General features: G+C 52.2%; 1 protein-coding gene across 4 annotated transcripts in view; it reads right to left on the minus strand.

The window, feature by feature from the left end:
- Positions 1-4,164: 4,164 nt before the first annotated feature.
- KYAT1 (kynurenine aminotransferase 1) overlaps positions 4,165-11,926 on the minus strand; it is a 34,913-nt gene continuing 27,151 nt past the window's right edge. For 3 of the 4 annotated variants that reach the window (XM_049629991.1, XM_049629992.1, XM_049629987.1), the window contains 11 exons: positions 10,435-10,582; positions 8,367-8,516; positions 8,200-8,286; positions 7,845-7,973; positions 6,820-6,940; positions 6,399-6,475; positions 6,172-6,261; positions 5,876-6,062; positions 5,694-5,773; positions 4,845-4,931; positions 4,165-4,743 (listed from right to left, as the gene is read on the minus strand). In XM_049629991.1, the coding sequence (XP_049485948.1) occupies positions 4,678-4,743; positions 4,845-4,931; positions 5,694-5,773; positions 5,876-6,062; positions 6,172-6,261; positions 6,399-6,475; positions 6,820-6,940; positions 7,845-7,973; positions 8,200-8,286; positions 8,367-8,516; positions 10,435-10,582 (1,222 nt within the window). In that variant the 3' untranslated portion in view covers positions 4,165-4,677. Of the gene's footprint in view, positions 4,744-4,844; positions 4,932-5,693; positions 5,774-5,875; positions 6,063-6,171; positions 6,262-6,398; positions 6,476-6,819; positions 6,941-7,844; positions 7,974-8,199; positions 8,287-8,366; positions 8,517-10,434; positions 11,065-11,926 lie in introns of those variants that run through there. The other variant, XM_049629984.1, reaches the window with a different exon arrangement.

An 11,926-nucleotide genomic window follows, 5' to 3' on the forward strand; every position in this document is an offset into this window, starting at 1 on the left:
AAAAAAAAAGAGAGAGACTTAATTTTTTAGAGCAAATTTAGGTTTACCAAAAATTGAGCACATAGTACAGAGTTCCCATATAACCCTTCTCCACCACTCATTCCCCCCTATTTTAAAACAATTTTTTTAAATATTTGCTTTTGAGAGAGAGAGCGAGCGAGCGAGAGAGCGTGTGCGCGTGCACGCGCACGGGGGAGGGGCACAGAGAGAGAGATACAGAATCCAAAGCAAGCTCCCAGCTCTGAGCTATCAACACAGAGCCTGACGCAGAACTCGAACTCACAGAGCACAAGACCATGACCTGAGCCAAAGTCGGATGCTTAACTGACTGAGCCACCTAGGTACCCCTCCCTCTATTTTTAACATCTTGCATTAGTGTGTACCTTTATTACAATTAATCAACCAATACTGATGCAATATTATTAACTGAAGTCCATAGTTTAGATTAGGTTTGTGTTGTACATTCTATAGGTTTTGACAAAGGCATAATGTCACATATCTACCATCACAGTATCAAACAAAATGAGTTCACTACCCTAAAAACCCTGTGTTCCACTTACCCTCCTCTAAGCCCCTGGCAACCACTAGTCTTTTTTTTTTTTTTTTTTTAATGTTTATTTCTTTTGAGAGAGAGGAGAGAGCTGGGGAGGGGCAGAGAGAGAGGGTGAGAGAGAATCTCAAGCAGGCTCCACACTGTCAATGCAGAACCTGACACTGGGCAGAACCTGACACTGGGCTCGAACCCATGAACCGTGAGATCATGATCTGAGCCCAAATCAAGAGTGGGACCCTTAACTGACTGAGCCACCCAGGTGTCCCAACTGCTAATCTTTTTTACTGTGTCTGTAGTTTTGTCTTTTCTTTTTTTTTTTTTAATTTTTTTTACACTTGATCTTAGCCAAAAGGCCGAGAAGCGATATTTTTAATTTTTTTTAATGTTTATTTATTTTTGAAAGAGAGACAGAGTGAGAGGCGGAGGGGCAGAGAGAGAAGGAGTCACAGAATCCGAAGCAGGCTCCAGGCTCCGAGCTGTCAGCACAGAGCCCGACGCGGGGCTTGAACTCACGGAGTATAAGATCATGACCTGAGCTGAAGTCAGACACTTAACCGACTGAGCCACCCAGGTGGCCCATGGTTTTGTCTTTTCTAGAATGTCATAACAGTTGGAATCAGAAAGTATGTATCCTTCTCAGACATCCTTACACGAAGCAAAATGCATTTCAGTTTCTGTCATGTTTTCTCGTGGCTTGATAACTCATTTCTTTCCGTTGCTGGAGACCATTTCGTAGCATGGGTATGCCACAGTTTGTTTATCCATTCCTCTTTTGAAGGACATTTGATTGCTTCCACCGTTTCATTTTTTTTTTAATGTTTATTTATTTTTGAGACAGAGACAGAGCATGAACAGAGGAGGGTCGGAGAGAGGGAGACACAGAATCCAAAGCAGGCTTCAGGCTCTGAGCTGTCAGAAGGGCTCGAACTCATGAATTGTGAGATCATGACCTGAGCCAAAGTCGGACACTTAACCAACTGAGCCACCCAGGCGCCCCTTACCGTTTCATTTTTCAAGTAAGCTCTAGGCCCAACATGGGGCTTGAACTCACAACCCCAATGTGGAGAGGCGTATGTTTTGGGGCGCCTAGGTGGCTCAGTCGGTTGAGTGGCCCACTTGAGCTTGGGTCATGATCTCGCGGTTCACGAAGTCGAGCCCTGCGTTGGGCTCTGTGCTGACAGCTCGGAGCCTGGAGCCTGCTTCAGATTCTGTGTCTCCCTCTCTCTCTGCCCCTCCCCTGCTCATGCTCTGTCTCTCTCTCTCTCCCAAAACTAAATAGACCATTAAAAAAAAGAAAAAAAAGAGTCGTATGTTTTGCCTGGTGTCCCAAGGAGAGACTAATTTCTAATTCAATGTATGTGTTGACATTACAAGGGTTGTGTTTATTGTACCATTTCCTCCCTCCACCATCTGGTTCTGCATCTAAGTCCGATCTGCCTCCTCAGGCTGGCTGAGGTTACTCAGTCTAAGATCTCAAACTTCTGTAGAATCACAGATTTCAGCTTTGGGCAGATTTTGGATTGGCTCGTGAGACATGGAACCTTTGGTTGGGATGGTTCTCCCCGTGAGATCCATGGGTTTGCCCCACTGGGGACTTTCTTACCGTCAGGCTACGTATGTGCAAAGGGGCTCCAAGCCTGAGCCTCTGAGCTGGTATTCTGTGTCACGATCTTGACCTTGGAACTGTGGTAGTACTACGAAGCCACAGCTTGGATGGAGAAGGAGGGAAGTGTTTATGTCCTAGCTCAAAATGTGTTCCAACAGCAATTCTCTGACACCACGTGGGTGTCCTACTCTTCAATTCAATTCTGATAATAGGTACTTAGAGGTGGCGCAGATCCTATAGGTTAAGGGCTCAGTCCCACAAGAATGCCCCCCACTTCAAATGCCATCAGCAAGTGGGGGCTCTAGGCTACTCATACTTCTGCTTGGATGACTACAAATTTGGGCATTTCCACCATTTGCCTGGAGTTCAGTAATTCCCTGAAATGATTCATAGCACCCAGGAAGGTGCTGTACTTAACAGTCATGGTTTCATTATAAAGGATACAATGTTGGGACACCTGGGTGGCTCAGTCCGTTAAGCGCCAGACTTCTGCTCAGGTCATGATCTTGTGGTTTGTGAGTTCGAGCCCCACATCAAGCTGTCTGCTGTCAGCACAGAGCCCACTTCTGATCCTCAGTACCCCTCCTGCTCTCTCTCTGCCCCTTCCCTCTCTCTCTCTCTCTCTCAAAAAAAAAAAAAAAAAAATTAAAAAAGAAATCATCTGACTCTTGATCTCAGCTCAGGTCTTGATCTCAGGGTTGTGAGTTCAAGCCCCGCATTGGGCTCTGCACTGGGCATGAAGCCTGCTTTAAAAAACAAAACAAAACAAAACAACAGATACAACACAGGAACAGCCAAATGGAAGAGGTACACAGAGTAAGGTCTTGGGGGAGGAAGAACTTCCATGCTCTCTCCTGATGTACCACCCTCCCAGCTCATCAGATGTGTTCACCAACCCAGAAGTTCCTTGAGCCTCACTGATTCAGGGTTTTTATGTGGGGTTTCATTCTGTACGCACAATTCATTACATCATTGGCCAAGTGACTGAACCCAATGTTTGGTCCCTTTCTCCTCCCTCAGGAGTTAGTATTGAAAGTTCTGACCCTCTAAAGACATAGTCAGAGGGGCTTCTTATGAATAATAATTACGAACAAAGGACGAGTCCTATCTCTCAGGGAATTCCAAGGGTTTTAGGAGCTCTGTGCCAGGAACCAAGGACAAACACCAAGTACATTTTATTGTATCATATATTCCCATTACGAATACATGTATCACATGAGCAGACACCTGGGCCTGCCGTGTAATGCAGATTCAAGAGTTCCAAATGAACTCCAGAGCTACCGTGACCGTGACTTCCCAGCGAGAGGCCCACGCCTGGGAGCAAATTCGCTTCTACTTTTGCCAGCTCGATGGCTTTGGGCAACTCACGTCACCTCCAACGTGGCTTCCTTATTTGTAAAATACAGAGAGTAACTCCTGTCCTGAAGGATTGTTTGAGGAGATGGTGGGCATCTAGGCTCCTAGCACACAGGAGTACAAACCAAGAAGCTACTTCCTTCCCCTTCTGTCTAAACTCCCTGGCCCTCCTGCCCTGGACTCTGACCCCTGTGGGATAGGACTGTATCTTCCCTGTGAGACACTCAGCTGGGGCCCCTGTCTCCCATACACATGCACGCATACCCCAGGGACACACAACCATCTGAGCCCTGGGTTCCAGGCCTGGTTTTAACTAGGTTTTGACTAACCGGTTTTGACTCGTTTTGACTAACTAACTGTGATGTCAGACAAGTCCCCAGTCTCTGCCCTTCTCTGGGCCTCAGTTTTACTCCACAAAACACATTTGTACAAAGAGGGGCTGGGAGCTAAGGTTCACTGGGGGCCTTCCTATTTTTTTTTTAATTTTTAAATAGGCTCCATGCCCAATGTGGGGCTTGAATTCACAACTTGGAGATCAAGAATCACATGCTCTGCTGACTGAGCCAGCCAGGTGCCCAAGGTGCCTTCCGTGCTGACCAAGTCGATCAGCACCAGGGTGTGAAGCAGAGAGAAGCAGGAAATAAGGGTCTAAATAACTTAAAACTTTATTACGGGCGAAAGGTACTGGCTTGAGGACTCAAGCCTAGAGACCGCTTCCCAAAGTGAAGGTTAAATAAGGAAAGGGAGGGATGCTAAAGCCTTGGCTGGGGCCAGTGCAGGGCTGGGGCCAGTACAGGGCTGGGGCCAGGGCAGGGCTGGGACTCAAGGCCAGTACCCTGTTGGACTCTGTCCACTGAGCCTCAGACAAGACTGGGAAAAATACAGAGGGGGCCCAGGACTGTATCACCCCACCCAGGGAGGAGCAGGGAGAGGCCTGGCTCAGGTACACCTCACCACCAGGACAGGAATATAGGCACTGTAGTAAAGTGCTCCCGAATCCACCAAGATCAAGAAAGAGGGCTCTGCCCGGGGGACATCCTGTGTCCCAGAGAAGGGCCCCCCCCACTCCATACGCCCAACCTGGGAATGGCTGAAACCCGGACAAAGGCAGAGCCTGGCAGAGCCTGCGGGAACCAGGTGGGGCAGGGCCGAGCAGGCGGTGTCAGGGCCTGAGCTCCTTCTTCCATTTCTGCAGTTTCTCATCCATGGCCTGGAGTGTGGACTCATCCTGCACCAACACAGATCGGTCCAGCCCCTCTCCCCACACCACCAGTGGGCCGCGGGGAGCTTGAGGGGGCCCTCTTTCCCCTCAAAAACCCCGTCCTTTACCTTCACGAAACAGAAGCGGATATAGTGGTCAAAGATCTTCCGATGAGGCACGCTGTAGAAGGTGGAGACCGGGATGGCCACCAAGCCCTGGGGAGGAGGAAGCCCACGTCTCAACACAGCCCCATAGCAGGGTAATCCTTGGCTCTGGGGACAGAGAGCTTCTCTCGATGGGGTGGGGGAAAGAAGGAACATTCAGTGGAGCACCTTCCGGTGCTGGGTCAAGGTCAGAGGCAAAGAATCCAAGAGCATGGTTCTCGGTCCCTCCTGGTAGTACACAAGGAGGGGAAATGGAGAGGGGAGCACCACGTGGCAGGTTAGGGCAGAGCAAGAGAGGAAATAAAACTTAGGGTCAGAGCTCAGAGCTGGCTGAGCTCGTAGTTAATGAGCCAACTCTGCACCCACTGCACAGATGGGAAGGCTGAGGCCGAGAGAGGGCAGGGATTCCTGCCAGCCGGCACGGTGTCTTTTTGCAAATTCCAGACTCCCCATTCCTTGACATAGACACACTCCTGTACCAGGGCTGAGGGCAGAGGCTGGGCTGGATTTGGGCCCAGCCTGTAAAACCACACACAGGTGCCCTGGCAGAGCCTGGCCCACCTTGTTCTTTTTTTTCTTTTAAGATGTTATTTTATTTTATTTATGTTTACTTATTTTTGAGAATGAGAGAGATAGAGCACAAGCAGGGGAGGGGCAGAGAGAGAGGGAGACACAGAATCCGAAGCGGGCTCCAGGCTCCGAGCCGTCAGCACAGAGCCCGACGCGGGGATTGAACCCACAGACCATGAGATCTCGATCTGAGCCGAAGTCAGAAGCTTAACCGACTGAGCCACCCAGGCGTCCCAGACCCACCTTGGTTTTGATCATCCACTTGACGAAGCGTCTGTCGTAGGGCTCATCCACGTCACCAGGCAAGTCGGGCATCTTGCTCTCTGGGGGACAGAAGCCACGCTGAGCCCTGGGCGGCCTCCAGCGCCGCCTCCCCGCCCCCCACCCCCATCCCCGCACCGCCCAGCCTGGCCAGTCCGGCTCACTGAAGTCTGAGATGTCTGCCATGAAGAAGTAGCTGCCCTGGGAGACCACGGGCTTCAAGCCCACAGACTGCAGGCTGCGTATCATGTGGTCACGGGTGCGCTGCATGGCCTGCGGGAACCGCGCAAAGTAGCTGCTGGCTTGGCCAAAGTGAAGCTGCTCGTGCTCGAAGCTCTGGGCCACTGCCGCCTGGGGAGGGTGGACGGACAAACAGGTTGGGGCCGATCCCACCCTGGGGCCGCCTGGGGCCTGTCGTTGCTCCTCCCCCCCGCGGCGGGGGTCCCCTGCCTCTCCTCACCTGACCCTGCGTGGGACAGTGGTAGATAGAGTTCTGGTGCACCGTGCGCAGGTGTTTCATGAGGCTGTCCGGGCCCAGGACCCAGCCCACCTGGCCCAGGAACACGAGGAGGCGGTGAGGCCCTTTGGGGCCTCGCCACACCCCTTCTCGGTCCCCAGGGAGGGCAGCCTCACCCGGCCTCCCAGGATCATGGCGGGGCGGCGGTACCCCTACCCTCGTCGACTCACCTTCCAGCCAGTGGCGCTGAAGGTCTTGCCAGCGCTGCCAATGGTCAGGGTGCGTTCCCACATACCAGGAAGACTGGCTGCTCAAGGTCAAAGAGAGCGGCTGCTGAGCCCGGAGGGAGGGGCAAGGGAGGGGCGGCGGCTGGGCCCTGGTGGGCACGCAGGCTCGCAACACTCTGGACTCCACGTGCTAATAAGCTATTTACCGAACTTAGTGCATGTCTCATGACAGCCCTGGAGGCGGCACCACTGTGCCACCCTGTTTTCAGAGAGGTGAGGCTGCTGCCCCAGATTACCCGACCGGTGTGGCTCCAGACCCACGGGTCCTAACTGGCCGGCCTGGCACTGACTTCCAGGTTGGGCTCCGGGGCCCGGCCACAAAAGTCCAGGGGGAAACGCGGGCACCCAGGTCGGCTTGGCTCACCGATGCTGACATGCTGGTACCCGTCGTAGACCAGCCACTGGTAGACCTCGTCAGAGATGCATATCACGTCATGCTGCTGGCACAGGCTGGCCACTAGCTCCAGTTCCGCCTTGGAGAACACCTGTGGGGACCAACCCCGAACCGAGAGGCCTGCTCAGATGGATGAGGAGGTACTGCCAACCCACGGCCAAGGGCCCTTCCACCCCATCTCATTGAATCCCGGCACTCTCACCCAGGGAGGTCTGTTGCCAGATGACAGAAAATATACATACTGCTCTCTGCACCGGGTTCCTGGCTCAGCGCTCCTAAAACCCTCGTAAATCTCTCAGTAACAAGAGCACCAGGAGCCTATCTTGTCCTCATATTTGATCTCGGACCCCCATCCGTCCCCGACACAGGGCTCCTGAAACCCTTCCAAATTCCCAAGTGATAAGAGCACTGGAGGTGTTTTTTGTTCTAACGAGGCGACACCCTGGGTAGGCACCCGGGTGGCTCTGGGATGGGGCCGGTCACCGGAAAGATCCGTGGTTAGAAGCTTGGAATTTTCAGCCCCACCCACATCCTGAAGGGTGGGCAGCCTTGTGGGACGGAGCCCTAACCTGCGGGACCTGACGCTACTCCAGCTGGTGTTGCAGAATTGCTGGGTGTGGGACCGCCCTCTCCCCCAGGCCGGGGTCAGACTGTGGTGAGCACAGTGGTTGTGTGAGAGGAGAGACACCCAGTTGGAAGACTGGATTTTCCTCTACGTCGGTTCTGTCACGTTCCCATTTTACACGTGAGAAGACACTCCAAAAGGCGAGTTCACGGTCCCAGGGTCTCAGGGAGGTCATGGAGACACCCAGCCTGCTCCACTGGCCGGTCCTCATACCTTCCTGGGGATTCCTGCCCCTGTCCCTGGGACCTCGGTCCTCAGCTTACATTACAGGTTGACCTCCCATCTCACAGATGAAGAAACTGAGGCGCCCGACACAGCAAAGACGGGAACCCAGTCTGGAGGGGCCCCCGGAAGGAGTTCTCTCAGGTACCTTTCCCACAGGGTTGTTGGGTGTGTTGAGAATTAGGGCTTTGGTATGAGAGGTAAACTTGCTGGCCAGCTCTGTGGGGTCCAGCTGCCAGTTGCTGCTGGAATCCAGTTCCCCATCCCGAGTAGGGCCCTGTAAGAGGAGGTGGGGTGTGGTGGCAATAATTACCAACATGACATTGAGCTCCAGGGATCTGACCCTCCTTCCCACAGCCCTTTTTTCCTCGGGGACTCTGGATACGCCTCCCCCATCCTGGAGAAACTGGCCTCCTTTTCTTCCTTCTCTGCCACCTCCTAGGGGCCAACACAGCACACCCCTGGGGCCCCTCCGCCTACCACACCCCAACCAGCGTCCTCACCGGCTTCAAGGTCACAAACACAGGATGACCCCCCGCCATCAACGTCATGGGTTCATAACAGTCAAAAAAGGGCTCAATGATGATGACCTAGCGAAAGGATCTGATTAGCTGGGGTCAGTACGGCCCCCGACCCTCATCCCCACCGGGCCCGAGCCTCAATCACTCACCTCGTCTCCTTCTTCCACCAGGGCCTGGAAGGCTGTGAACAGGGCCCCATAGGCACCCACAGTCACCAGCACGTTCTTGAACGGGTCTATCTCCTGTCCCAGCAGCTTCCCAAAGAAACTTGCCAGGATCTTTGTCAGGGGTGGGTAACCCTGCCAGGACAGCAGTGGTCAGCCCCCTGGCTCAGCCTGGGCCCACCCTCCCGCTCAGCTGCATCCAGGCGGTTCTAGCACTTTCTAGCAATAGGCCTGAGGCAATGTTGGCTCAAGTTGGGTGAGTTCTTTTATCTCCCCTACCAGTGCTTGTCATCAAGCCTGTTCTGTGCGGTCCCAATGCCCAGGGCTGGCGTTTGGTGGAGACCCAGACAGAGCGCGTGCCTTCGCGGAGCACAGTCCAACAGAGCCCCACAGTAGCGGCAACTCCACAATTTCAGTTTAAGAAGGACATTCGTGCCATCTGTTCATCCCAGCAGCCTTGCAAGACATGTACTACGTGATTCCCACCATTCGATTGGTAGAAAAACAGAGACTCAGAGACAGGAAATGACTTGCTCAAGGTCATGCACAGTTGAGGTGCAGGAATAGGCCTTTGCATCACGGCTTTGGAAGCACCCTGCTTTGAGAGGAAGGTTGGATCCGTACGCTTGTTTGCTGAGGACACTTATAAAACACTCGAGGCTAAGCCAAGTGACTGAAACCCGAGGTCTAGAACTTATCTAAATAATTCACTAAACCAGATTTGACCACAGAAAATTTTCTGTACAGGAAAATATACCATGAGCAAAATTAAAAGACAAACATTGCAAGTTAAGAGAAGGAGGTAAGATGTTTAATATATAAAGAGCTCTTACAAAACAACAAGACAAAGATATACACCTAAATGAAAAAAATGAAGTAGGTCACGAAAGAAAAAGTATTGATGCCCAATACACATATAATTGAGGAAAAGCAAACAAAAGCAACATTGAAAGATTGCTCTAATATTATAAGAATATAATATCAATATTAAAAAGATTGGCAAGAGTCTAGGACAAACGGGTGGTCTCTCTACAGAACCAACTGTCCTGCCAGGTCTGCGACCAGTCTGATGGTGGGGCTGTGAGTAAGCCTTTTTGGAAGGCAATTTGACAATGTCTACCACATGTTTACATGCTTACATCCTTTGATTCTCTAGTTTTACTTCCAGGGATCTAAGAGAAACACACACACAGGTGTACAAAGATATACATGCAGAAATATTCACTGTGCCATTGCTTATAATAGTGAGATATCCAAGCCAGCCCATCAGTGCAGGGCTTGTTAAACAAATTATAGCACAGCTAAGCAATGGAATACCATGTGGCCGTTAAAAAGAATGAGGCTATGCTGGCTATTCTGACATGGCAAGTTGCCCATGACACGATGTTTAGTGAAATAAACAGGTTACAGAATATTACAGTACATGAGTCCATTTGGATTAAAAAAATGCAAATCTCACATGTTAGGGGTGTGCGTGTGTGTGTGTGTGTGTGTGTTTATATAAGCACTTTAAAAAGTTAAAAAGTTTAAAAGTCTAAACACTCTTCAGCAAAGTGGCAACCTGTTGGCCGTGGTTATCTCTGAATGGTGGAGCCAGAGGGACCTTTACTCCAAGAACTGGTGGATATTTTACTCTGTGACCTTGACCAGAAGAGTTTGGATTTAGAGTCAAATCGACCAGCTGCTTGCCTTTCGGGATTCAGCTTAGGTGTTACCTCCTCCAGGAAGGCTTCCCTGATCTCCCCAGATTTCCTTGCCTTCTTTCTGCTCCCACAGTATCCTATCCTCCTCTATCACAGCGTATCAACTGCCTGTTTTCTGCTTTTGTTTGTTTGTTTTAATCTGCTTTTCCCACTAGGCCATGAGGTCCCGGCTCATAGTTTTTTGTCTGCCTTTCCCCAGATCGTGAGCTGTCCCAGGGCCTGGAACAGAGGAGACACTCCGTGAACACTGAACTGTGGCCACATTCAATTCCCTGGGCTCTGCCCCTTCCTCCCCGGGGGCTTCCTTGAGACCTGTGTCCCGGGGCTCTGGACGGGGCTGGGAGACTCACAAATGCCCTGGTGTACTGGTTCAGCATGAAGTCGCTGCTGAGGGCGTGCTGAAAGGCTTCCACAGCAAAATCTGGGGGTGGGAAGTCGGGGAAGCCTTGGCCCAAGTTCACAGCATCGCATTCACTGGCCATTTTCACAAACTCCACCCTGAGCAACAAATGGAGAGTCAGCACCTGCCCGCCTGGACCTGCTTCCAGGACAGGATGATGCACTGGGCTCATTCCAGAACAACCGGAGAGCCGGCACGTGCCCCAGCCCGAGACCTGCGTGAAGGTCCAAACCCACAGGTCCCTGATCTGAGGTCGGGTGGGCCAAGCACTGTACCAATCCCACATCTTAGCCCCCCGGGATTTCCAACTGTCCGACCAGGATCCATGGTAAGAAATGCTCACGTCACAAACCCCATGGAGCACAAACATGGAATCTGTGTTCTCCTTCCGGTGTGGTCAATCACAGGGCTTCCCAGCCTATCCTGCCCTGCCTCATCCCACTTTATTCTTTGGAAATATTTGTGGAGTCTCCGCAGGTGGATTTCACACACCATTAGTGCATCTGTCGGCACCACAGCTGGGCCACCAGGCCTCCCATCAGCCACTTCTGGCCTCCGACAACCTTTCTTCTGGCCCTACCTGGTGGCCACCTCTTCAGGGACATGGAGGGAGAGGCTGAGAGGCTGGATGAGGAGGCTGGTGTGTGGTCTGCAGGTTGGTTGGGAGCAGAGGAGTCAGCCTTGGCCGAGTTGAATTTGCATAACAATAAATAACTGTTCCATCGAAAATCTGTCCTTTTCTTCCCAGAGCCCCACAATGCCTCTGAAGATACACAGAGCTGCTGAGGCTCAGAAAGCCTAGTGACCTGCCCAGAGTCACACAGCAGCTAATAGCAGAGCTGAGAGGCAAAATCAGCTGGTGGACATTCCATGGTGATTGGGTGATGGGGACAGGGGACAGCCAGGCTCAAATGCCCTACAGAGTCCAGCTGCCCTCTGGGTTGGGTCTCTCAGGTCCTGATCCCCAGGCCACCACCCTCGGGTCAACAGGAACCTGGGACCCTTTTTTGTCCTGACTCTCTTGGTCTCATCCTCCTGGCACCCGCCCCCCCCCCCCCCCCCCCCCCGCCTGCCCCATACGTACCCCCCAGGCCCGCTCCTGCTCTGCCCTGCCTTTGCATGAGACTTGACCTCTCCTGGCCTCAGTGGGGGTGTTGGGTCCAAGAGTCTGCCGGTCTGTGAGCCAGGAAAGAGTACTGCCCCCTTTTCCATCCTGCCTCCTTGTCATTTCCTCCCTCCAAGTTGGACTCTACCCTACCTGCCAAAGCCGGCGAGGCTGCCCAGCCTCCCTCAGACAGAGGACTGAAGGCGGCAGCCTTCACGAGGGGAATTTGAAAGAAAAAACGGTCCCATGCTTTATAAAAACAACTACCAACATTTTTTTTTTTTTTTTTTTTTTTTTAAGTACAGGCCAATGCCGCTGGCCAAAGGCAGGGAGGGAT

This window comes from Panthera uncia, chromosome D4, assembly GCF_023721935.1.
Source record: "Panthera uncia isolate 11264 chromosome D4, Puncia_PCG_1.0, whole genome shotgun sequence".
Lineage (NCBI taxonomy): Eukaryota > Metazoa > Chordata > Mammalia > Carnivora > Felidae > Panthera > Panthera uncia.